The 26950-nt window shown below is 36.9% G+C and overlaps 1 protein-coding gene across 2 annotated transcripts; it reads left to right on the forward strand.

Annotated features, from left to right (window-relative positions):
- COQ3 (coenzyme Q3, methyltransferase) lies at positions 1 to 26950 on the forward strand. 2 transcript variants are annotated; one of them, XR_015768328.1, is made up of 8 exons: positions 1 to 119; positions 5874 to 5991; positions 8376 to 8528; positions 10220 to 10319; positions 11147 to 11389; positions 20484 to 20643; positions 22030 to 22448; positions 26539 to 26950. XR_015768328.1 is itself a non-coding variant. In XM_028104261.2 (7 exons), the coding sequence occupies exons 1-7, from the start codon at positions 11 to 13 to the stop codon at positions 22245 to 22247; spliced, it is 1101 nt and encodes a 366-aa protein (XP_027960062.1). In that variant the 5' UTR covers positions 1 to 10; the 3' UTR covers positions 22248 to 24620. The 2 variants fall into 2 exon arrangements, 1 of the variants encoding a protein (XP_027960062.1); XM_028104261.2 differs by lacking the exon at positions 26539 to 26950 and having other exon boundaries at positions 22030 to 24620.

Genomic DNA, 26950 nt, shown 5'->3' on the forward strand with positions numbered 1-26950 from the left:
TCCTTTCACGATGTGGCGAGGCCGCAAGCTGAACTCCTCCGGGAATCGGTTTTTAGGAGTGCTTAGATCTAGGTGTTGGGGAACACAGGCTGAGGGTGCTCGCTTAACCAGTTCGGCAGGTGAGTGTCGCTTAACCAGGTCGGCACGGTGAAGGTCCCTCACAAACCCACCGTGCGGGCCGCTGTTCTGCGCAGGCGCGGGAGAGGGCGGCGGGCTCTCGCTGAGCTCCGCGCAGGGTCATCGCAAGACTTGACTACTTTCGGTCCGGTCCCTCGCTGTCGGCTGAACACCGGACCCGGGTTCTCGCCCTCCCCTTCCCGGAGACTGGGAAAAATAACAGGACTACTGGTCCTGGCCGAGGAGGGCACAGCCTCCCGGCCGCCGCCATGTATCCAGCGACCTGTGCCTTTTTTTGGTTGAGCCCTGGACTCGGGAGCCGGCGACCACTCTATGCCTGCTGGAGTCTCAAGGTCGTGTGCTTTCTTCCTTTGCAGCAGCGAGAAAAGACACCAGCTACTGTCTCATAGTTCTTGATAGCGTTGTATTTGTGTTTGCACATATCTTGCCTTTTTTCAGAAAGAATTTAAGACAGGCATACCGCTTTTTTTTGGTTAATTCAACAAACTCTGTTGGCAAATAAGATCAAGAAAATAACGCACTGAACCTGATGCTTGTAGAAGACAGTTTGATTATTTAACTCCCAATATTAACCAGAAAGTTAAGTTTACCCTTTATTTGAAACTCATTTAACAAATACTGTGTGCCACGCACTGGGAGTTTGTTTGCTTTTAAGATTTATTTATTTTTAGAGAGTGAGGGCCAGCCTCTAAGGGCGGGAGCGCAGAGGGAGAGAGAATCTCAAGCCGACTCCCCTCTGAGCCCGTTGAGGGGCAGAGCTTGATTCCTAGATCTGGAGATCATGACCGGAGTCTAAATCAAGAGTTGGACACCCAACCAGCTGAGCCACCCAGGCGCAGCAGGCACTGGGTATTTTTTAAATGAACGATACCTCAGAGGTCTCTAAAAAATGTTAGAACTGAAATTAGGATATAATGGGTCAAATGGGAAAGTCATAGGCCCATGAATAGAGTTAAGAAGTTGGTGCTCTAATACAATGAAAAATAGTGCAGCCAATAAAAATGATTTAAATCAATATGTGTCTGCATGGAAAAATTCGGATATAGCGTTAAGAAAGTTACAAATCAGTGTGTATTATGATCTTAGATTCATAAATGGAGCTATATGGAGAGAATAGAGATACATCGAAATTTTAGCAGTGATTATATGTGGTGGAGGTGGTTATCCATCATTTTATGATATATTTTCAGAATTTATTTTTTCAGCAAACATGCCTTTTATAATTAGAAATGTAGAAAAAATACAATATAAATATTAAATATTTTCAGATTTGGGGACTGAGTATAGAAGGAGCATCTAATACATATTTGGGATCAGGGAACAAGGTATTTAGGAAGCTGTCTTGAGGGAGTTGGGCAATTTTGGAAGTCGTTGGAGTGGCCAAAGGACTAACTTGAGTATCTGTGAGATTTCTGGGAAAGTGCAAAGTGTTCCTTGAAAAGGAAGGCTGGAGGTGAGGGCAGAGACTGGTAAGGGATGAGACAGACTTTTTAGGCCATGACAAGTCTATGAAAGGCTACGTATACCTCCTGAGATTGACTTTACCTTGAGGACGGTGGGAAATTACTGAATGAGCAATATAATCAGACTTGTATTTAAGAAAGAACACTTGGCAGCTGTGTAGAAAGTTAGATGGTGGCAGGCAAGACTAGGCTCAGGGAGACCTTAAGAGTAATCCAGACAATAAATGATGATTGCTGGAACTAAGGTATTGGCAGAGTAGAGGTTTTGTTCACTGTTGGCATGGCACATTACAGGCTCTGAATGAATTAAATGAAGTTTTCCTCCATTTTTTTAAAATCTCAAATACCAAAATGATCACACATTCAAAGTAGAGAAGGAACTGGTAGTATTCTATTTATTAATACAAACTCAGTTTCTGTCAGTTGTGGTGTGGTGGTTGTTAAAGCTCTTGAGAATTCTGGCAATACTGATAACTGAGGGGCTAATTTTACAGAAATAGGGGAGGAGAAGGGAAGGTAGGGGTCATCACTGAGTACAGAGCAGGGACTGTGTTAAAATCTCTGATGTGCAGTTTCATAATAGTAACAACATATATTTTTATCTGTGTATCACAGTTTACATAATTCTCTAATATTTCATTTATCTGCCTAAAGTCATAAAGAAGGTAGTATTTGAACTAGGTCTTAGAGGTGGTATAGATAGAAATCGTGGAAGAGAGAGTAACATGAGCAAAGGCCTAGAAGCACGAACTGTATTTTTGTATGTGTGATAATGTTGAAATGGCCTTGCGCCAGACTGTGAAGATCCTACTAAAAAACAAAACAAAATTTAAAAAACAAAAAGCTCAAGAGAAAAATATTCAGAGACGGTGAAAAGACAAGCCATGAAATATAAATGACTGTTTGTCTTAGTCCATTTGAATACTATAACAAAATACCACAGACTGGTGGTTTATAAACAACAGAAATTTATTTCTCATAGTTCTGGAGACTGGGAAGTCCAAGATTCGGTGTCTGGTAAAAGCCCATTTCCTGGTTTATCGATGGAGCCTTCTTGCTGTGTCCTCACATGGTAGAAGAGGCAAACTTGCTCTCTGGGGTCTTTTATAAAGACACTAAACCAATCATGAGGGCTCTGTCTTCATGACCTCATCACCTCCCAAAGGCCCCACCTTCTAATATCATCACTTTAGGGGTTAGGATTTCAATGAATAAATTTGGGGAGGACACAGACATTCAGACCATAGCACCATTAAGTTAAGAAAGGACACTTAGCCTCATTTATGATAAACTCAGATAACACTGAGATACCATGTTCACCTATTGGATTATCAAAGATAAAAAATTTTGATAATACATTGCATGAGTGACTATCAATGTATTATTGGTGTGGGTAAGCCAACACTAGAAACTGGTTTTACCCATGGGGTTGGGAACTGGTTCAACATCTATGAGTGGGAATTACAAATTTATAAATGCACTTGCCATTTAACACAGTAATTCTTGGGATTTCACCTACAAGTACTCTCTAAAATATATGAAATTACCTATGGAATTCAATCTTATGTTTTTGGAATAGCAAAAACTTGTGAATAACCTAAATAAATGTCCAATAATAGGAGACTGCTTAAATAAACTATGAGAGAGCCATATAATGAATTACTGTGCAGCTCTAAAAAGAAAGAAAGGAAGTTCTTTATGCTTGGTTATGCAAAAATCTCTACAATACCTTGATAGGTAGAAAAAGCAAGGTAGGAGAGGTACTTTGTAGTATAACCTTTTGTGTTTTTTAATTTTTAAAAATTAATTTTTTTATTTTGAAATAATTTAAGATTTATGAGAAGTTGCAAAAACAGTACAGAAATTTCCATGTGCTTTTCATCCTATTCTTCAGTGATAATATCTTACCTAACCATAATACATTGTAAAAGTCAGAAAATTGACATTAGTATGGTACTATTACTAAAGCACAGACCTTATTTGGATTTTACCACCTTTACGTGCACTCATTTGTGGGTGTGTGTGTGCATGCACATGCATGTTACCACACATACAGATTTGTGTAATAACTACTACAATCAGGATATGGAACTGTTTATAATCACAAAGAAATTTCCTGGTACTACTCCTTTGTAGTCAGACCCTACCCTGACCTAAACCCTTGGTAATCATTGATTTGTTCTCCATTACTATAATTTTACCATTGCAAGAATGTTATATAAATGGAATCGTACAACATGTACCTATCAAAATTGTCCCCCCCCAGCATAAATACCCTTGAAATCTATCCAAGTTCTTGTATCAAAGGTCATTCCTTTTGATTTCTGTTTAGTATATTTTGCAGTTTGTTTAAGCCATTCACCTATTATGGGATATTTTGGTATTTCTGGTTTTGGGCTATTACGAATAAAGCTACTATTGACATTTATATACAGGTTTTTTTTGTGGAAGTGTTTTCACTTCTCCGGGATAAGTGTCCAAGAATGCAATTGTTTTGTATGACGTGTATGTTTAACTTTTATAGAAACTGCTAAACCATTTCCCATAGTGTCTGTATCACTTTACATTTCCACTAGCAATGTATAGGAGATCTAGTTGCTTTTATATCCCAGTGCTCCCTTGGTTATACCAGGATGGTTATATTTTAGCCAACTTGATAGGTATGTAGAGGCTTTCATTTGCATTCCCCTAATGGTTATTGATATTTCACATCTCTTCATGTGCGTATTTGCATCCGTATATCCTCTTTGATGAATTGTCTGTTCATGTCTTTCTATACCCATTTTATAATAACCAGACCCATTGTATAATTGGGTTGCTTGGTTTGTTGTTGTTTGTTTTATGGGAGTTGGGTTTTACTATTGAGTTTAAAGAATATTCTCATATATTCCAGATGGAAGTCCTATGTGGGGTATGTGTTTTGTAAATATTTCCTCCCTGTCTGTGATTTGTCTTTTCTTTTTCTTAACAGGGTCTTTTGCAGGGCAAAAGTTTTCAATTCTAAGTCCAATTTAATCAATATTTTCTATTTTGGATTATGCTTTTGGTGTCAGGTGTAAGTAGAACTCTGTGCCTAACCCTAAGTCATGAAGATCTGTGATAGTTTCTTCTAAAAGTATTATGGTTTTGCATTTAGATCAATGATCTATTCTAAGTTTATTTTTATATAAGATTTGAGACTTAGGTTTAAGTTTTCTTTTTTGGTCTATGGTATCCAATTGTTTGAACACCATTTATTGAAAAGACTATTTCTCCTTCATTGAACTGCTTTTCACCAGTGTCAAAAGATCAGTTGGGTGAACCTTATAATGTCCCTAGTAATTTTCTTTGCTCTAAGGTCTACTTTGTTTAAATATTTATTGGACAATTGAATGTTCTGCAGCAGAGTAACTAGTTCATAAAGCAGGTCTCTATGTAAGTTTGTACATATAGACTGGACGAGTGATTCTTTTAGGATGATATGTATACACACACATATACATACAGATTTTTCTTTTGGATAGGGTTTTGAGCCTATGTATAAATCCATTTCATGTAGCTAACATGTGACAGAATTTGAACTAGTTTTGACAAAATACTCTCAGTATTTTTATATATAAATATATATATTTATTTTATATATATATAGTTTTATTTTAAATATCATTTTTATAATTATGCAGCATAATATTGGTGCAGAAACTAATGGTATGAAAAACTTTTACATATACATATTTTTGCCAATTAAAATTTCAGAAATTTCTGATTAGAGTTAAATGGCAGAATGCAAGATTTTTATTTTATTTTTATTTTTATTTTTTAAAGATTTTATTTATTTATTTGACAGAGAGAGACATAGTGAGAGAGAGAACACAAGCAGGGCGAGCAGGAGAGGGAGAAGCAGGCTTCCCACTGAGCAGGGAACCCGATGCGGGGCTCGATCCCAGGACCCTGGGATCATGACCTGAGCTGAAGGCAGACGCTTAACGACTGAGCCACCCAGGTGCCCCAAGATACTTATTTTATATTTTAGAATAAAATCCAAAAGTAAGGGAAAACCCTTTTGTTTATCAATTGTAGTAAGAGATTGCCATGTAAAATAGTTTTTTCAATTATATGCATATTAGGGATTTATAGTGTGCAGAGCTTTCTCTAGACATTTAATTTTTATTTTCAGAGGCGTCTGGCTGGCTCAGTTGGTTAAAGCATGTGACTTTTGATCTTGGGGTCGTGAATCTGAGCCCCACGGTGGGCATGGAGATTACTTAATAATTTTGTTTTCAATTTATTCAGAGAATCAGTTCAGTTGGACTCCACAAAGTAAACCATGGGTTTTCAGTGACTACAGAATCATGTGGTTCAAATCCTACAAAATGACTTTTGCCTGCTTGAATAGAATGAAAATTTACAGGTAAGTTTATTCATTACTGTGGCAAATATTTATATAATTATGTACCGTAATAGTTTAGTATTGATTATGTTTAATAAACACTGCTAGTTAGTATGAAATAGCTTATGTGGTTTGATTAAGGTATCTTTTATTTATCTAAATATTCTTATTCTTCCAACAACTTTTACATTTGGAAAGTTTCAAACCTACAGAAAAGTTGTAATACAGTATACATGTAGTGCATACCCTTCATCTGTATTCAAAGGTAGCTTTTATTTTTAATGTAGGACTGTATTACCTGGAGAAATACTTTTTACTTCCTCACTTGTGACAAGACACAACTAATACGGTGCTTAAAGTCATAAATGATTTGGGTACAACGTAAATATGATAAGGTAGATAGCTATACAATTCTAGGTGGTAAGATTGAATCAAAGTAATATCTCTCTGTAGTTGTATTTTATAAACCAATTTCTAACCTTGTGAAAAATATTGCATAGAGTTAAGGTATGAACTCTGTTTCCCCAGTGCATGCTCTACTTCTTGTAAATAAGCTAGCTCCTTAAAATTGGGTGTATGTGAAATCATTGGTAGTCAACTGAGCAACCACCTACTGTTACCTGTTGTATGTTAGTCATTGATTATTGAGGCTTTGCATGAAGCACAGAAAAAGACAGTAATATTCATAAGGTAATATTAAAGAGGCATGGTATTTAACTCTTAAGAGGATAGTAAGTCATCAATGTAGAATGTACTCTATGTAGCTAAGAAAAACACAGTAAAAATTTGAATAGTATTACCTATTCTAATGTAACAACCTTATTCTTTTTTACCCCAGAACTTCTGGAGGATTTTCCTATCGTATACTTTGACATGGAATTTGGTATAGTGTCTGATTTCTTTGGTCCCTGTTTGATCCCATTTGATTTAAAAAAAAAATTAGGTGAATTATATACTTTTCTGGGTCTTCTTTATTAGATTATTCATTTGACATATGTTTCCCAAGTACCAACTGTGTTCTAGGAACTGTGCTAGTCACTAGGAATAAAATGGTAAATGAGACAGTCCATACCTTGCCCTCATGATGTTTAGTGGGGAGACATGATCAAATTGTCACATAGCTCCATGAAGAAAATACAAAATTATGTGGGAGTTAAAATAGGAGAATATAACCCAGTTTTGAGAGTCAGGAAAGACTTCTTAGATGGCATTCCATTTAAACTAAGATCTGGGGCGCCTGGGTGGCTCAGTCGTTAAACGTCTGCCTTCGGCTCAGGTTCGAGCCCCATATAGGGAGCCTGCTTCTCCCTCTCCCACTCCCCCCTGCTTGAGATCCCTCTCTCGCTGTGTCTCTCTCTGTCAAATAAATAAAATCTTTAAAAAAAATAAAAATTAAAAAAAATAAACTAAGATCTGAAGGAATTAATTAGGTATGCAGAGGAGGGAAGGGAATGTGAGAAGAATGGTCCAGGTAGAGGGAGCAACCTGTACAAAGTATCTGAGAAAGGGGTATGTGGGGTCAGTGCAAGGAAATGAAGGAAGGCCCGTGGGGCTGGAATGGGGAGGATGAGGAGAGTAGCAGAGAGTGCATTTGGGAAGGGAAGAAACTGGGAACCAAATAATTCAGAGCATTGTAGGCCATGCTAAGGATTTTGAGTTGTTTTCCTAATATCACTGGGAAACCGTGGAAGTATTTTAAGTGGGAAAATAGCACAATCATATTTATATTTTGGAACACTCTGGATGCATTGTAGGGAACAGATTGAAGGGAGATGTGGTAGGAAGCTGGTGGACTAATTAGAAGGCTAGGGCAATAAATAGTTCAACCAAGAGATGATGGTAGCTTAGACTAGGATGATAGTAGTAGAAATGAAGAGAAGATGGGGCACTTGGGTGCAAATCCTGGCTGTACCATTTACTTAATCTCTCTAAACCTCACTTTTCTTACCTGTGTAATAGGAATTATGATATGACCTACCTTACAGAGTTGCCAGAATAATTAAATAAGATGACATATGACGTATATAGAGTTCTTAAATAGGACCCGCATTTAGTAAGTGCACAATAAATGGTTACTATTACTATTTCTACTTCTACTACTACTATTCCTATTATTATGTTATTATCATCATTACCATTAGACATGACCCAGAAGGCCAAGTCTTGTAACTTTCCATTTCTGTTGTAATTTACTTTGAAAACAAATCAACTCTGTTCCATCTATAAATATATATATTTGCAGTGTGATTATGAGAAAACCTGGTTTTAAAGCATCAAAAATGAGCCATACATGTATTTTAGAATCTAAGAAATTGTAAACTAGAATATCTTTCTACATGAATAGATCCTACGTTATATTTTTTTAAATGTCTGTGTTTGCCTGGCTTTTCATTTTGACCTTGTAGGTACCCTTGGCCAAGGCTGTACGGTACTTCTCAAAGCACTGTAGACAGCAGTGAGATAAAAACATTCCTGGCCCTGGCTCACAGGTGGTGGGATGAACAAGGAGTATATGCAGCTCTTCATTCGATGAATGACCTGAGGGTGCCATTTATTAGGTAACATTCCAGAAACTCTAAGTCTTTTAAAATGCAACTCTTTTCAATAATTTATCTTCTTTTGAGTTTATTTTTCTCTTGGTTTATACCTAAGTTCAAAATGCTGCATTTTAAATTTGCTTTAGAAATTAGATTCTGGGGCAGCTGGCTGGCTCAGTCAGTAGAGCGTGTGACTCTTAATCTCAGGATCATGAGTTCAAGCCCCACATTGGGTGTGAAGTGTCCTTAAGATTAAAAAAAAAAAAAAGAAAGAAAAGAAATTAGATCCTTTTCAATGTCCATTGTTTGAGCCATTAATTTTTAAATAACATTACCCAAAATCTAGGCTGCCTTTATTAACTAACTTGAAGCATTTTTGGACAATTTCGGGTTATTTAGAATTAAATCCTATGAGAAGGAACTAGGATACTATGGCATCGAGGTCATTTTATACTGACTTTGACCTTTAGGCAGTCTTGATAAAGGGGCACCTGGCTGGTTCAGTCACCAGAGCATCTAGCTCTTAATCTCAGGGTCATAAATTCAAGCCCCATGATGGGCATGGAGCCTACTTAAAAAAAAAAAAAAGATACCCTAAGCTATCCTTATTATATATAACATTTATTTTACTTATTTTTTTTTTAAGATTTTATTTTTTTATTTGAGAGAGAGAGAGAGAGCATGAGCAAGGGGGAGAGGGAGAGGGAGAAGCAGGCTCCTTGACGCAGGGCTCAATTCTAGGACCGCGGGATCATGACCTGAGCTGAAGGCAGATGCTTAACTGACTGAGCCACCCAAGTGCCCCAATATAACATATATTTTAATATAAATATAATTAAAATTCATATACAGTCCAATTTAAAAGTGTAGTTTACAATACTGTTAGGTCTATATATCTGGGCGTATATGTTTGTACTTATGTTTGTTTATGTGGTAAAGTGTTACTATGATTATCTTAGAATTAAATTAACTTGATTTGGATGCCTATTTACATGATCATGAAAACACCACTAACTTAGAAGATCAAGAGAATCCATTTAGAAAGGAATCTAGGCAAAATCTCAAAATATAGATCTCCCGTATGCTTCTTCTAAGCCCTGTAAAATAACCTATTTGTTGCTGACTTGAAATGGGTCTAGCAAGTACTGACAATGTAGCTAATAGATTCCTCCTTTGACATGCTATCTCAAGCAAATAAAATTAGGTGAATCTAAACTAGATTGTTTTTTTTTTTTTAAAGATTTTATTTATTTGACAGAGAAAGACACCGCGAGAGAGGGAACACAAGCAGGGGGAGTGGGAGAGGGAGAAGCAGGCTTCTGCCGAGCAGGGAGCCCGATGCGGGGCTCGATCCCAGGACCCCAGGACCCCAGGATCATGACCTGATCCGAAGGCAGACGCTCAACGACTGAGCCACCCAGGCGCCCCAAACTAGATTGTTTTTAAAGTTTTTCTTTAGATTATTAGTGAAGTAATAGTTAATGCATAATTATTACTAGTTTATTTCAAGAGCTTTACTTGAAACCTCCTTCCTGCTTTTGATTATTAAAAAAAGTCTTTAATGCTGAAAATAAAAGGTCTGTTTACCCCCAAATATCAATAATCCATTTAAAATGAGAGGTTAACATATCCTTGAAAATTGTACATGTTTAAGATTTTACTGACAAAATTAACAATTTTTTTTTTTTTTATGTTTTGGATTTTTAAAAAAGAGACAATCTTTTAAAAACAGTTGCCCAGCACCAGCCAGGAAAACCTTTGTCTGGGATCAAGATTCTTGATGTTGGCTGTGGTGGTGGATTATTAACAGAAGTAAGTGGTTTACAACTTTCCTGCCATTTTTAACTGGGAAAAAAATTGAAAAAAGTAGGCCTGTGACTCATTTATCCTTTTAACAAGTAGTATTGTTTATTTAAAAAAAATGAATAATATTCTTAATATTTTTACCATCACAAAACTAATATATGCTTTTCACTTTCTTAAAAAATATATAAAAATTTCAGAAAATTATAGAGAGGATTTTTGTGGTGTTTTTTGTTTTTTTGTTTGTTTTGCACAGAATTGGACACTGGCCTTCCAAATAGCTCTGAAAATTTTGTTGTCTCTTCTAAGAGATTGAGAAATTTCCACTGGTTTAAAATGCAATGATAAGCCATTCTTTGCTTCAATATCAAAACCTAACAGAGTACTGCCTGCTCATGGTGCCCTCCCCTTCTTAGGTGCTTTAGAGTGCTTGGAAGAATACTCATTCACCCTCTGTAAAAAATATTTGCCTCAACTTGTAGTATATTTATGCCCTGCAGCTCTCTTTTGTAGTCTTCTATCAACACGATAACTTTCGTGCACTTTAAATATGTTAATACTCATGTGTGTAAATGTACCTATAAAATATAGAACTCCCCTCTCAAATAGTTCTTTGTAAGTTTTTTATTGTTGTGATTATTGTTCCCTCTTAAGCTTTTTATTATGGTAATTGTCAAATGTGTACAAACTAGAGAAAATGATATAATGAACTTCCATGTACCCATAAACGATCTCCAATAATTATCCTCTCATGATTAATCTTGTTTCCTTTTTGATAAGCTCTTTATTGCTAACATGTATTCTTCTTGAGGATAACAGTTTTTTTATCCTATTAGCCTCTAGGGCGGCTTGGAGCTTCGGTTATTGGAATCGATCCTGTGGCTGAGAACATTAAGATAGCACAGCACCATAAATCATTTGATCCAGTCCTAGATAAGAGGATAGAGTACAGAGCATGTTCCCTGGAAGAGATTGTGGAAGAGACGGCAGAAACATTTGATGCTGTTGTAGCTTCTGAAGTTGTAGAACATGTGATTGATCTAGAAACATTTATACAGTGCTGCTGTCAAGTGTTAAAAGTAAGACTTACCCGGTTTACTTGTTTGTTTTTTCTTTTGAGTGTGTGTAGGTATCCATAGCAATAAGTGTTTCGTAATACTTGAAACCAGGAAGCTAGGATTAGGGGATAGCATCTCTGCTGGGGATTATTTCTGCTTCTCAGCTTGCACTCAGTACCAGGGTTTTCCAGATACAGTATCTTGATATCCAAGAGTCTTGAAAAGTGTTGGTGCTGAACACAAATTACAAACAATAGATTTAAATTGGTTTTTTTCTCTTTGGTATACTCTGGATTAAATACCTAATAGATACTGAATGGCAGTCACTAAGAAATTGATTTGGATTGATACTTAAAAACAATAAAACCATTATTAATTTGTGTAAACTGACTTAGGTAGCATTTTTTAAGTAACTTTGTGATATATATAACAGTTTTCAGCTTATAAAGGAATATTTCATATATATGATCTCACTGATTTTCCCTACAACCAGATGAGGAAGGTAAGCAGGTACTGTTGTGACCAACTTGGACCAAAGGAGATCAGAATTTGAGAGAGGTCAGAGGTCACTTGGCCTTTTTGTTTTTTAGTGTTGTTGTGTTTTTGGTTTTTTTTAAGATTTATGTATTTATTTTAGAGGGGGGCTGTACAGGGAGAGGGAGAGAAGGTCTTAAGCAGACTCCTCGCTGAGCAGGGAGCCCCACACGGGGCTCGATCTTAAAACCCTGAGCTCACAATCTGAGCCAAAACCAAGAGTCAGACTCTTAATTGACTGTGCTGTGCAGGCACCCCTTTTTTGTGTTTTTTTTTTTAATTGAGGTCTAGTTGACATATAATATTATATGAGTTTCAGGTGTACAACATAGTGTTTTGACAATTATAGAATTATAAAATGCTCACCACAGTAAGTGTACTTACCACCTGTCACCATAAAAAGTTATTACAATATTACTGACTACATTCCCTATGCTGTATTTTTCATCTTCATGACTTACTTGTTCTATAACTGGAAATTTATACCTTTTAGTCCCCTTTACCTATTTTGCCCATCTGCTACCCCCCTCTCTTCTGGCAATCCCAGTTTGTTCTCTGTATTTATGAGTATGTTTCTAGTTTTTGTTTGTTGATTTGTTTTATTTTTTAGATTTCACATGGAAGTGAAATCATATGGTATTTGTCTTTTTCTGTCTGACTTATTTCACTTAGCATAATACCCCGTAGGTCCATCCATGCTGTTGCAAATGTCAAGATCTCATTCTTTTTTTATAGCTAATATTCCATTGTATATATATATGTGTATATATATATATACACACACACACACCATATCTTTATCTATTCATGTATAGATGGACACCTAGGTTGCTTCCATGTCTTGGCTATTGTAGATAATGATGCAGTAAACGTAGATATCTATATCTATATCTATATAGATGTAGATATATATATATACCTATTTTTTATTTTTACAGCCCCCCGCAAGGTGCATATATCTTTTCAATTTAATGTTTGTTTTCTTCAGGTAAATATCCAGAAGTGGAATTACTGGATTCTATGGTATATCTATTTTAATTTTGGGGGGACCCTCCATATTGTTTTCCATAGTGGCTGCACCAATTAACATTCTCACCAACAGTGCACACAGGTTCCTTTTCCTCCACATCCTCGCCAACACTTGTTATTTCTTATCTTTTTGATACTAGCCATTCTGACAGGTGTGAGGTGATATCTCATTATAGTTTTGATTTGCATTTCTCTGATGATGAGTGATGTTGAGCATTTTTTCATGTGTCTGGTGGTCATCTGTATGTCTTCTTCGGAAAATGTCTACCAGGTCCTCTGTCCATTTTTTAATCAGGTTGTTGTTGTTGTTTTTGGTGTTGGTAAGTTGTAGGAGTTCTTTATATATATTTCGCAGATTAACTCCTTACAAATTTTTTTCCCATTTAGTATGTTGTCTTTTGGTTTTGTTGATGGTTTCCTTTGCTGTGCAAAAGGTTTCTGGTTTGATGTAGTCACAGTTGTTTATTTTTGCTTTCATTTCTCTTGTCTGAGGAAACAGATCCAGAGAAATACTGCTAAGGTTGATGCCCAAGGGATTGCTGCCTATGTTTTCTTTTAGGATTTTTATGGTTTTAGGTCTTAGATTTAGGTCTTTAATCCCTTTTGAGTTTATTTTTATGTATGGTGTAAAAAAGTGGTCCAGTTTCATTCTTTTACATGTAGCTGTCTAGTTTTCCCAACACCATTTTCCATTGTATATTCTTGCCTCCTTTGTTGTAGATTAATTGACCAAGTAAGTGTGGGTTTATTTTTGGTTCTCCATTCTGTTCTATTGATCTGTTTTTGTGCCAGTACCATACTGTTTTAGTTACTATAGTTTGTAGTACAGTTTGAAATCTTGGATTGTGATGCTTCCAAATTGGTTCTTTTTCAAGATTTGGGGTCTTTTGGGATTCCATACAAATTTTAGAATTATTTCTTCTAGTTCTTAACAAATACTATTGCAATTTGATAGAGATTGCATTGACTCTGTAGGTTGCTTTGGTTAGTGTAGACATTTTAACAATATTCTTCCCATCTATAAGCATGGTATATCTTTCCATTTATTTGTGTCGTCTTCAATTTCTTTCATCAGTGTCTTGTAGTTTTCAGAGTTTAGGTCTTTCACCTCCTTGGTTAATTTTATTCCTAGGTATTTAATTCTTCTTGTTGTGATTGTAAATGGCAATTTTCTTAATTTCTCTTTCTGCTAGTTCATTATTAGTGTATAGAAGTGCAACAGATTTCTGGATATTAATTTTGTATCCTGCACTTTTACTGACTTTATTTTGTTCCTGATCTTAAAGGAAAAGCTTTCAGCTTTTCACCATTGAGTGTGATGTTAACTGTGTGGGTTTTCATATATGGCCTTTATCCTGTTGAGGTATGCTCCCTCTATACCCACTTTGTTGAGAGTTTTTATCATGAACAGATGTTGAATTTTGTCAAATGCTTTTCCTGCATCTATTGAGATGGTCATATGATTTTCGTCCTTCATTTCATTAATGTCTTGTATCACGTTTGTTCATTTGCGGATACTGAACTTTTCTTGCATCCCTGAAATAAATGCCACTTGATCCTGGTGAATGATCCTTTTAAAGTATTGTTGAATTTAGTTATTGGGATATTGGTCTGTAATTTTCTTTTCTTGCAGTGTTTTTGTCTGGTTTTGGTATCAAGGTAATGCTGCCCTTTTTCAAGGAATTTGGAAGCATTTATTACTCTTCTACTTTTAGAATAGCTTGAACAGGATAGATTTTAACTTTTTTAAATATTTGGTAGAATTCACCTTTGAAGCCATCTGATCCAGGACTTTTGTTTGTTGGGAGTTTTTTGGGTTTTTTTGGGGTTTTTTTTTGTTTTTAAATTGCCATGGTCACACAGTTTTAATAAGTGTCAGAGCCAAGATTCAAATATAAGTAGTCTGACTCTAGAGCCCAAGTTATAAAAAGTGTGACCTTTTTTTTTAAAAATTTTTTATTGTTATGTTATTCACCATACATTACATCATTAGCTTTTGATGTAGTGTTCCATGATTCATTGTTTGTGCATAACACCCAGTGCTCCACACAGAATGTGCCCTCTTTAATACCCATCACCAGGCTAACCCATCCCCCCACCCCCCTCCCCTCTAGAACCTCAGTTTGTTTTTCAGAGTCCATTGTTGGGAGTTTTTTGATTACTGATTCAATTGTTACTAGTAATTGGTAGCGTTCAGGTTTTCTATTCTTGATTCAATCTTAGAAGATTGTGTGTTTTGGGGTATTTATCCATTTCTACTAGGTTGTCCAATTTGTTGGCATTTAATTTTTCATAGTGGTCTCTTACAATCCTTTGCATTTCTATAGTGCTGGTTATAACTTTTCCTCTTTCGTTTATTTGGGCCCTCTCTTTTTTTCATGATGAGTCTGGGTAAAGGTTTTATCAATGTTTGTCTTTTCAAAAAACCAGCTGTAAGTTTCATTGATCTTTTCTATTGTTTTTTAGTCTCTATTTAATTTATTTCTGGTCTAATCTTTATTCTTCCTTCTACTAACTTTGGGCTTTGTTTATTCTTTTCCTGTTTCCTTCAGGTGTATGGTTAGGTTGTCTTATTGGAAATTTTTCTTGTTTCTTTGGAGTAAGCCACTGTCATAAACTTCTCTCTTAGAACTGCTTTTGCTGCATCCCAAAGATTTTGAACCACTGTGTTTCCATTTTCATATGTCTCCAGGTATTTTTTAATTTGCTCTGATTTCTTTGTTGACCCATTGGTTGTTTAGTTGCATGTTGTTTAGCCTCCATGTGTTTGTATTTTTTCCAGTTTTTTTTTTTTTTTTTTGGGGTAATTGATTTTTAGTTTCATTCTGTTGTGGTCAGAAAAGATGTTTGATATAATTTCAATATTCTTTTTTTTTTAAGATTTTATTTATTTATTTGACAGAGAGAGAAACAGTGAGAGAGGGAACACAAGCAGAAGGAGTGGGAGAGGGTGAAGCAGACTTCCTGCGGAGCAGGGAGCCCAATGTGGGGCTCGATCCCAGGACCCTGGGATCATGACCTGAGCTGAAGGCAGATGCTTAACGACTGAGCCACCCAGGCGCCCCTGATTTCAATATTCTTAAATTTATTGATTCTGGGGGCACCTGGGGGGCTTAGTCGGTTAAGTGTCTGCCTTCAGCTAAGGTCATGATCTTGGGGTCCTGGGATCAAGCCCCATGTGGGGCTCCCTGCTCAGCAGGGAGTCTACTTCTCCCTCACCCTCTGCCCCTTCCTCTCTCCTGCTTGTGCACTTGTGTGCTCTCTCTCTCTCTCAAATGAATAAATAGAATCTTAAAAAAAATTATTGATTCTTGTTTCGTGGCATAACGAGATCCATCCTGGAGAATATTCCATGTGCACTTGAAAAGAATGTGTATTCTGCTGTTTTTATATAAATGTTCTATATCTCCCTGTTAAGTCTATTTGGTCTAATGTGTCAATCAAAGCAACTGTTTCCTTATTGATTTTCTGTCTGGATGATCTATCTATTGATAGATAGATAAGTGGGATGAGTGTTAAAGTCCCCTACTATTATTGTATTACTGGCAATTTCTCCATTTATGTTTGTTAATATTTGCTTTATGTGTTTAGGTGCTTTCATGTTTGTTGCATGTAAATTTACAATTGTTATATTTTCTTGTTGTGTTGATTCCTTTATCATTATTAATATCCTTCTTTGTCTCTTGTTATAGGCTGTTCTGAAGTCTTTTATTTAAAGCTTTTTTTTTCTTTGTTTCCATTTGCATGGACTATCTTTTTCTACCCCTTCACTTTCAGCGTGTATGTGTCTTTAGGTCTGAAGCCAGTCTCTTATAGGCAGCATATAGATGGGTTTTTGTTTTCTTTTTTTAATCCATTCAGTCACTCTCTGTCTTTTGATTGGAACATTTAGTTCATTTACATTTGAAGTAATTACTAATAGGTTTAGAATTTTGTCAATTGTTTTCTGGTTGTCTTTGTAGTTCTCTATTCTTTTCTTCTCTCTCTTTCCTTGTGATTGATGACTTTCATTGGTGTTATGCTTGGATTCCTTTCTCTTTATTTTTTGTGTGTCTGTGATAGGTTTTTGGTTTGTGGTTACCATGAGGTTCACATATAATATCCTACTTGTATAGCCCTCTATTTTAAGCTGATGGTCACTTAAGTTCAAACATATTGTAAAAGCACTACATTTCTACTACCCCCTCTACGTTTTTATGTATTTGACACCATATTTCACATATTTTTTTTTTTTGTATCTCTTAACTCATTTTTGTGGATATAATTGATTTTACTACTTTTGTCTTTTAACTTTCATATTAGCTTTTATAAATGTTTGATCTACTACCTCTACTATATGTTTTCTTTTACCAGTGAAATTTTTTTTCCTTTTGTAATTTTCTTACTTTCAGTTACGGCCTTTTCTTTTCTGCTTAAAGAAGTCCCCTTAACATTTCTTGTAGGACTAGTTTGGTGAGGATGAATTTTTAACTTTTGTTTGTCTGGGAAACTTTATCTGTCCTTCAGTTCTGAATGTTAACCTTCCCAGGTAGAGTATTCTTGGTTGTAGGTTTATTCTTTTCAGCTCTTTGAATATATCATGCCACTCCTATCTGGCCTGCAAAGTTTCTGTTGAAAAATTAGTTGATAGCCTTATGGGGTTTCCCTTGCATGTAACTATTTGCTTTTCTTTTGATGCTTTTTAAGATTCTCTATCCTTAATTTTTTTACTTTTTATTGTGTATCTTGGTGTGGATTTCCTTGGATTTATCTTGTCTGGGGCCGCCTGTGCCTCCTGAACCCGGATGTTTGTTTCCTTCCTTAGGTTAGAGAAGTTTTCAGCTATTATTTTTTCCAATAAATTTTCTGCCCTTCTCTCCTTCCTCTCCTTCTGAGATCTAATGCAAATGCTAGTAGACTTGAGGATGTCCCAGAGGTCCCTTAACCTATCCTCAGTTTTTTTATTCTCTCTTTCCTTTTCTTTTTCTTTTTTTCTTTTTTTTTTTGCCGTTCAACTTAGGTGCTTTCTACTACCCTGTCTTCCAGATTGCTGACCTATTCTTCTGCATCTTCTAATCTGCTGTTGATTCCCTTGTGTATTTTTCATTTCAGTTATTGTATTCTTCATCTCTGATGGGTTCTTTTTTATATTTTCTATCTCTTTCTTGATTTGAACTCTCACTGAGTTCATCCACTCTTCTCCAATCTGGTGAGCATCTTTAGTACCATTACTTTGAGCTCCTTATCAGGTAGATTTCTTATCTCCATTTTGTTTGTTTGTTTGTTTTTGCTGAAATTTTAACTTGTTCTTTCATTTGAAACATATTCCTCTATCTCCTCATTTTCTGTGTTTGTTTCCATGTATTAGGTATGTCAACTATCTACCCTGGTCTTGAAAGTAGCAGCCTTGTGTTAGAAGGCATCATGTGGGGCCCTAGAGTGCCATCCTCCCAGTCACCAGAACCAGACATTCTGGGCTGTGTGTGTCCACCTATGGTGACTGGGCTGTAACTCTGTGCAAGCAGTGGTAGGCAGGGCTGAGCCTCAGCGCAGCTATGTGCAGTGACCAGCTGTGACTTCTGTGAGAATACTGGTATACAGGACTGCTTCCCAGCCATGCTGTCAGAGTGGCTCAGCTGTAATTGCTGCCCACATGCTGGTGTGTAGGGCTGCCACTAGGTGTGGTGGGGCAGTCGTTGCTTTGGGGGAATGCTGATTCTGACCAAGGCTGCCTGCTGGGTTTGGCAGGGCGGGAGTTACTTTAGAGGGGCACTTTCCAGGGCAGGTTGATCCACAGGGGAATGCCAGGGCAGGGTGAAGGAGGCACTCAGGCTTAGGTGCCAACCCTGCATTTGCACACTCCAGAAAGTGAGTGCTTTCTTCAGTTTTGTTCCTTAGGCATCTCACTTGCCTTACCATAGTCCTAGCTCTGTATGTAACCCATTGTACATTTCTCAAAACTGAGAAATTAACATTGACATTATACTATTAACTATACTACAGACCTTGTTAAATTTCATTAGTGTTTCCACTAATGTCATGTTTCTGTTCAGGATCCAACCCTGGATTCTACATTGCATTTAGTAGCCATGTCTCCTTAGTCTCCTTCATTCTGTAACAGTTTCTTGGTGTTTCCTCTTAAATGAGTTTTATTAGGCTTACCTTCTAATTTCCAAGCAAAATTTACTTATTACTCTTTGTGTGTGTCAGTCAGTATGTATGAATGGAAGTTCTTTCACACATATTAGGAATGCTGGCATTGTGGAATTAAAACTACTTTTTGCATTAATGGAAAGCCTATTAAGAAAGTGACCATTGCTCACCACTGTTTCCTTAGAGTAAGATTCTGTAGGACATAGATTAGATATTCATAAGTGATTTTTTCCCCCAGCTCTATTGAGATATAATTGACATGTAAGTGATTCTTAATAAGATATTTTGGAATACTAGAGTTTTAGAAAAGTTACAACGTGTCATGAAATAATACTTTATATTTCAGTTTTTAATTTAAGGGCACATTGCAGTATTTCAGGATCTCATCTTTCTTTTTGGTTTTGGGGTGGTACTGGAGATATATTCTCTCTCTCCCTGCACACACACACACACACACACACACACACAGGTAATTATTAGAATGAATCTTTGGCATTTTATCCCCATTAGTCTGATGAGAATATGTAGAAGAGGGAAGTGACATTAATCTTTGCCATTTGTGGGAGTAAATATAGGAAACACCATAAATACAGCCACTAAAAAATGGTAGACTAGGGGTGCCTGGGTGGCTCAGTCGGTTGAGTGTCCGACTCTTGGTTTCGGCTTGGGTCATGATCTCAGGGTCATGAGATTGAGCTCCACGACTGGCTCCGCACTCAGTGGTGAGTCTGCTGGAAAATCTCTCCCTCTCCCTTCCCCCCATTTGTGCTAGCCCTCGTACATGCGTGCTTTGTCTCAAATAAATAAATAAATCTTGAAAAAAAAGAAATGGCAGACTAACTAGACCCATAAATGGTTTGTATCCATCTAAGTGCTTATCTTGATCTCTTCATATTCTTTATACTAATGAAATCAAAACAATATAAAAAAACACTCAAGCCTCAACCATTAATGTTTTTGTCAGAGAACACTTATTGGCTTTACTCACCTACACAAGATGTGGCGCTGTATGCCGCACAAAACAAGTTAGACAGACTCCGCACCCAAAGAGAAAACAGTGTTGACACATGTCAGACTGTAAATGTGGACATGTAACAAGGAAGAGTAGCTACATCTCATTTCTATATTTTTATTATAAAGTATCTGATATGTGCAAAAGCAAGTATATGTCACAGTAGTATGATTTTAAAAGTTGTAAGCACTATTGCATAAATCCAGTGAGTACATCTGTAGTAGACTGCCTTTAATAATGGGTTTCCCAAAAGAAAAAAACCATTTTGGTAAATTATACTTTATTTATATTCATGTATCTTAATTACACATAAATTATTTGGAAGGAAGGAGGAGGGCGGGGGAAGCCAAGCTTTACCCAACTGATACTCCTGACATCTAAAATGGTACTTCTATATATTTTTTTTAGCCTGGTGGTTCTTTATTCATTACTACAATCAACAAAACACAGCTGTCTTATGCCTTGGGAATTGCCTTTTCAGAGCAAATTGCAGGTATTGTACCAAAAGGTACTCACACATGGGAGAAGTTTGTTTCACCTGAAAAGCTAGAGAGCATTCTGGAATCAAGTAAGTATTAAGAATGTTTCCATTTTTCACAGCCTTACTGAACTTTTAATGTATCTATAATTATTAATCACACAACCTGGCACTTAATTAAATGGGCCACTATTCTTTGGATGTTGGTTTCATCTCTCAACTAGATCATAAACTCCTTGAAGTTAGGATTAGGTATTAGATACCATTCTGTCTCACCTGTGGCACCTAACCCAGGGCCAAGCAAATCACAGATGATCAATGAATACTTTTTGGCTGCTTAGTCCTTATTTGTTTAAGGATAAGGTACAAATATCTATTACTTACACATCCTCACTTGGTCCTGTTGAGGTCCTGCGTGTATCAGCTTATTTTACATGTTATTTTTTCTGATTCCTCCATACTCAGGTACACTTGAACTTCCTTGTCACTTTTTATGTATTTTATGCTACTTATAGCATGCCTTATATTGTGGTTCTTTTAAGCCCCTATCTGGCCTGTCAGCTCTGTGGAGGCAAGACTGTCTCCTTTTTGTTCTCCCTGCAGTGCCTAGCTCTGCTTTATACATTGCGAGCTCTTGATTTATATGGTGAATTCCTATCAAGTAATAACATTTAGTTGGTGTTTGGTATTCCTGCTGAGTACTTAACTCATGTATGTCTCAGGCTTTTTGTTCACATAACAGTATATCAGTAAACTTGATTTGGAATATTGGAATAGTATCAGTCCAAGGCAATGGAGGAAGTTCTAAGGATTTCTGCAAGTAACATTGTTGAAAAAGAGTAGGAAAAATTATTTTAAGATGCTTTATAGGAACATTCACTTGTTGGCAGATATTTTCTAATAAAAGCTTATGTTTATTAAATACTTACCATTCTGAACATTGTGCTACTTTATATGCATATATCATCTAATTCTAACAACTCTAGGACTATATGTTCTGTACATGTGAGAACATTGAGATTCAGAAGGGTTAAGTGACTTGATGTTGGTCACCATCTAGTAAGTGCCAGCCTGGGATTTGAACCCAAGCAGTCTGCTTTAGAGTTTCTGTTCTATGCTATATCTAGTAAAGCATGATCTGTACTTGGTACACAGTATTTTTTCCTATTGAGTCAGGAATCCTTTTTTATTTTTTTAAGATTTTATTTATTATTATGTCAGAGAGAGAGAGCACACAAGCAGGGGGCGAGGCAGGGAGAGGCAGAGGGAGAAGCAGGCTTCCCGCTGAGCAAGGAGCCCAATGTGGGGCTCGATCCCAGGATCCTGGGATCATGACCTGAGCCGAAGGCAGACGATTAACCGACTGAGCCACCCAGGCATCCCAGGAATCCTTTTTTAATATAGAGTCGCATTAGAATCTTGGCATTTGGAAAGTAATTACATATTAAATCTACTCTTTCTGATTGTTTTTTTCAGACGGTCTGTCAGTTCAAACTGTGGCAGGAATGGTCTACAACCCCTTCTCAGGTTACTGGCATTGGAGTGAAATTACCAGCCTGAACTATGCAGCTCATGCTGTGAAGTCCACAGAACAGGAACACCCAGTGCCTGAGTTTGTTTTCAAGGGGGAAAGAGAAGAGCTCAGACATAAAGACTCCACCAACCCAGGTGTGCAGGAAGAGCTGAAGAAGTGAATTGTTTCTAAGGACTATGTATAATATGGCTTGAAAGTCTGATGTTTACATATGTCAAAAACCTACACTTTGTCATTTGTGAGTGGATCACGAAGAAAAGAAAGTCAACAAAAAGGGCTAAAACCTTGGATAAAAGTTTTGGTTGTTTCATCTAATAGCCACTTTCAAGGGATTATTCTGTGGATAAAAAGTTTTGGCAAGGTATTGTGTAATCTAGGCATTTAAATTCCTCAGCCTTTGTTTTATAAATAGGGTATGCATATTTGACTTCACTTTACAGATTATATATATTCATCCAGCATGTATGCACATACGTATATGCCGAAATGTGTTTTAATTTAAAGGAATCTGCATTATCTATGTTCTTTATCGGGTTTTAGCTAAAGGCAGTTATGCTTCTGACTTATGAAAACCAAATATAGTTTTATGCCACTTATATTTGGGAAGACAAAATGTATTTTTTCCTTTAAATTTTAGTATGTTGGAAAGCAAATGGATTGTTAAATCTATGCCGCGTTTGGATTCAAATATTAAAATCAAGAAGTTTGGATGATGTTGGACATACTTCTATACAGTTCCATAAATGTTTTATTGTGACTTTTTTTTTAAGTAGAAAGTATTTTTTAAAACTCAATTAAAAATTCAGTTATGGAAATTTTCTTCTTTGGCTAACATTTTTATAATTGAAGGGACTGACTTGAAATGTATTTTTATGCTTCTTGAAGTATGTGAGTCCCTGGCTTTTTCTGAAAGTCCAGATGCTCTATATAAAGACATTCATAGACACCGTTGACCCAGTGTGACAAACATGGATTGAATGTGTGTGACCCAGATGGAAGGTCAGCTTTTTAACTTCCTATCATTTTTCACTTTTACACTCATGTTTCCTGTATTCCTTTGTCGGTGTCTGTTAGAATTAGCTCCTCAGGCAAACACTTCCCAGCCACCTTAGCTTATCATTTGCTTGTTCTCAGCGGCATTATAGGGGAGGAAACTGAAATTTAAAGAATTAAAAGAGGAATTTTAACTTCAGTTGCTATTGCGTAATTAAGGTGCTAAAAATTAGGAGCTTCCATTGGCCTCCCTTTAAAAGTTAGATTCTTAGTCCGAATTCTAGTAGTTTTATTACCAAAACAAAGCTTCCTCATTCTGTTAGGGAAAAAAAAAAAGTGTTGGTATAAAAGAGTAATCTAAGACCAGTGTAATGGAACTGATTAAAAAGCAGTCCCCCAAACAAGTGTGTTTATTTTAGAGAAAAAACACTAACTTTCAGTTATTAAAAATACATTCTTAAGTGCTGGAAGTTCAGGGCGATTCAGTAGTAACTACTTCTGTGTTTCTCTTGACTTCCAATGGGATGAAAAGATGAAAATTTTGTGCCTCTCTGTATAATCTAATTTGATCTTTCAGGCCAATTTCAACCAAATTTCAGGAGAAATAGGTTCAAAAGGACACTACAAATTTTTTTAAGTGTATATTTGTAGAGTGAAGATTGCCCAGCTGGGGAAAATTATTAATTCTGAGAACTACCAACTTTTGAAAAGCAGTAATCTAGCAATTAGGGCTAGATTAGGGAGTTTCACCTGCAAACCTTCCCTCAGGAACTCTGGGTTCATGAGAATGCCCTGCAAGAAATAATGATAGAGACTTTATGACTAATGGTCCAGCAAAAGAGACTGTAAACCTGACTTAGAATGAAAAAGAACAAGGCTCAGAGAGCAAGAAGTTGAATTTGCAGGCAATCTTAATTTGGGGTGAGGGGAACAACCATGGGAAGCTGGGCAATGACCTTGACCACCTTGCTCAGTCGGGCTGTAATTAGAAAAACTGCTAGACCATCTGAGAGGTTGGCTCAAAGGACTACAAGCACTAGGAGAGCAAAACTTTCGGCACTTAGAAGTAGCCATGAATGATGGTAGCAAGGGTCACGCGGCAAGGCAGGTGGTAACAGAGAGATCAAGGGGTGTAGCTTTTCCCAAAACTTCTGCAAGGAACAGTGGGATCCAGCACCCAGCACATATATGCAAAACCCCCTGGGAACCTGCAGGAGCCTTCTGGAAGCAGGGTTCTAGAAACTAGCCTGGTTAAGAGACTAGAATAAAAAGCAACTGCAGTTGTTACAAAAGCGCTGATTGTTCCCAAAGTTGCTATGTTCTGGGGAAAATAAGTGCCATGCAGGCGTATAAAACATTGCTGTATTTGTGTGTTCTATATTTTTCCTGAAGACAAAACATCACAAAAGAATTGTCTTTAAATCTTTTATTCTATGGGGCGCCTGGGTGGCTCAGTCAGTTGAGTATCTGCCTTCGGCTCAGGTCATGGTCCCAGGGTCCTGGGATCGAGCCCCGTATCAGGCTCCCTGCTCATCGGGGAACCTGCTTCTCCCTCTCCCTCTGCCTGCCGCTCCCCCTGCTTGTGCTCTCTCTCTCTGTGTCAAATAAATAAAATCTTTAAAAAAATATTTTATTTTATGTCTAGATGTATACTTGAGGCACTAGAAATGCTATCACATTGTCTTTCCCCTAAATCATGCCTGAGTGCTCTCAAATGAAAATGTCAATATCATTGCAACTTGTGATCTTAAGGAAACTTTCTATTTTTTGATGAACATGTTTGGATTTGGAAAACAGGGGCGCCATTTGTGTACTAAGTTTAAACATTTTGTTTGATTATGATTTGTTAACAGAGTCATTTTGTAGGTAAGCTTAAGACTCCACAAAGAGCCGTTCTTTGTAGTTGTATTGCTTTGGAGAATTTGTTAAAGGCCTTCCCGCTGTTCAGTTGATTTCACAATGGATAATTGGAAAGCTGACAGAATGATGTGTGTCCTCTGTTTCCCCTCAGCACCACAGCCAAACATATCAAAAGGGTTGTCTCCATTTTGTCATTCTCTCACTCTGGTTGGCCCCCCTCCATTATTGTTTCATTGAGACCATTCTCACTGAAGTCACAGATTGACCACGTGACTCTACCCAAAGACCATTTTTCAGTTCTTATCTCGCTCCTTGACATTGTTAATGACCTCCCTCCTTTAAACGTTCTCCTCTATTTCCGTGACTTTACCCTCTTCGACTAACCACTCCTTGTCAGCCTGAGTTCCCCTTTCTTGCTCTACCTACCCACCTGTTGGCTTTAATCGGATGGTTCCCTATACCCGTACTTTCATAGTCTCCTGTAAATAAATCTTCCTCAAATTATCTTATTTCAAGGGGGCCATCTGCTTCCCGTTGGGGCCCTCACTGATAAACTGACCCACTCCCAACCTCTTCTTAAAACCCTTCAATGGTTTCTCATTGCTCTGAAGGTAAAAGACCTAAATCCCTTAACATGGCTACCAAGTCCTGCCTACTTCTCAAGCCTCATCATTTATTTTTGACAAGTATGCTGGATTATTTTTTCAAGATTTTTATTTATTTATTTTAGAGATAGAGAGAGAGCGCAAGCGGGGTGAGGAGCAGAGGGAGAGGGACAAGTAGACTCAGCGCTGAGTGCAGAGATTGAAGGGGGGCTTGATCCCAGGGCCCTGAGATCATGACCTGAGCAGAAGTCAAGAGTTGGGCACTTAACTGACTGAGCCACCCAGGCGTCCCAAGTATGCTGGATTTTAATAACAGCAGAGTTCATTATTGTTCTTTTGCATTATTTTAAACTTTACATTTAAAAATAAAATATAAAATAATTTCAGACTTACAAAAAAAGCGCCAAAAGTAACCCAAAAGGTTCCCATATACCCTTCATTCAGCTTCCCCAATGTTAACTTTATTTATTTATTTATTTATTTATTTATTTATTTATTTATTTATCTTAAAGATTTTATTTATTTATTTGACAGAGAGAGACGCAGAGAGAGAGGGAACACAAGCAGGGGGAGTGGGAGAGGGAGAAGCAGGCTTCCCGTGGAGCAGGGAGCCCGACAGATCCCAGGACCCTGAGATCATGACCTGAGCCAAAGGTGGATGCCCAACGACTGAGCCACCCAGGCGCCCCCCAAATGTTATCTTTAACCATAATACAATGATAAACCCCAGAAAATTAGCTTTGATACACCGCTATTATCTAATCTACAAACCTTATTTAAGTTTATTAATTGTCCCACTAGTGTCTTATTTAGCAGGAAACAAGATCCCCCATTGCATTAAATTGTCATGTCTTAGTCTCCTTTAATTTGAGACAGTTTCTCATTCTGTCTTTGTCATTCATGAATTTGACAGTGACAGAGCACTAGACATTTGTTTTAAATGTACCTCAACTTGTATTTTTTTTTCTTATTTTTCGTCATCCTTAAATCCAGGTAAATGCATTTTTGGCAAGAACACCACAGAAGTGGTATTGTGCCCTCCTCAGTGCATCCTGTCAGGATGTCAATATGGCTTGTTACTGTGGATACTAAGTTTGATCACATGGCTAAGGTAGTGTCTACCAGATTTCTTCACTGTAAGTTACTGTATTTTTTCCTTTATAATGAATAACTACCTTATAGTAAGATACTGTGAGAATAGGTAAGTGCTGGGTTGTTGGTACTTTTGCCCACTAGTTTTATCATCCGTTGATGGTTATTGCTTGAAACAGTTATGACTGTGGTGTTTGTCTAGCGGTCATTCTCATCTTTGTTTCTACACTATTAAGGGAATTCTGAAAGGAAGAACTGTCCCTTCTCCCCCATTTGCTCATTTATTTAATCATTTATTTTTATTAGAATGGAC

Source organism: Eumetopias jubatus, unplaced genomic scaffold, assembly GCF_037043125.1.
Source record: "Eumetopias jubatus isolate StellerSeaLion01/CBP00866 unplaced genomic scaffold, mEumJub1_p1.0 scaffold_6, whole genome shotgun sequence".
In the NCBI taxonomy this organism is placed as follows: Eukaryota; Metazoa; Chordata; class Mammalia; order Carnivora; family Otariidae; genus Eumetopias; species Eumetopias jubatus.

What these genes read in the sequence shown, in the direction of transcription:
- COQ3 (XM_028104261.2), top strand. Translation starts at nt 11, where the DNA reads ATGTGGCGAGGCCGCAAGCTGAACTCCTCCGGGAATCGGTTTTTAGGA. An exon ending in CTGAGGGTGCCATTTATTAG is followed by an intron (nt 8,529 to 10,219) that starts GTAACATTCCAG and finishes TTTTTAAAAAAG; the next exon opens with AGACAATCTTTTAAAAACAG. An exon ending in GCTGCTGTCAAGTGTTAAAA is followed by an intron (nt 11,390 to 20,483) that starts GTAAGACTTACC and finishes TATTTTTTTTAG; the next exon opens with CCTGGTGGTTCTTTATTCAT.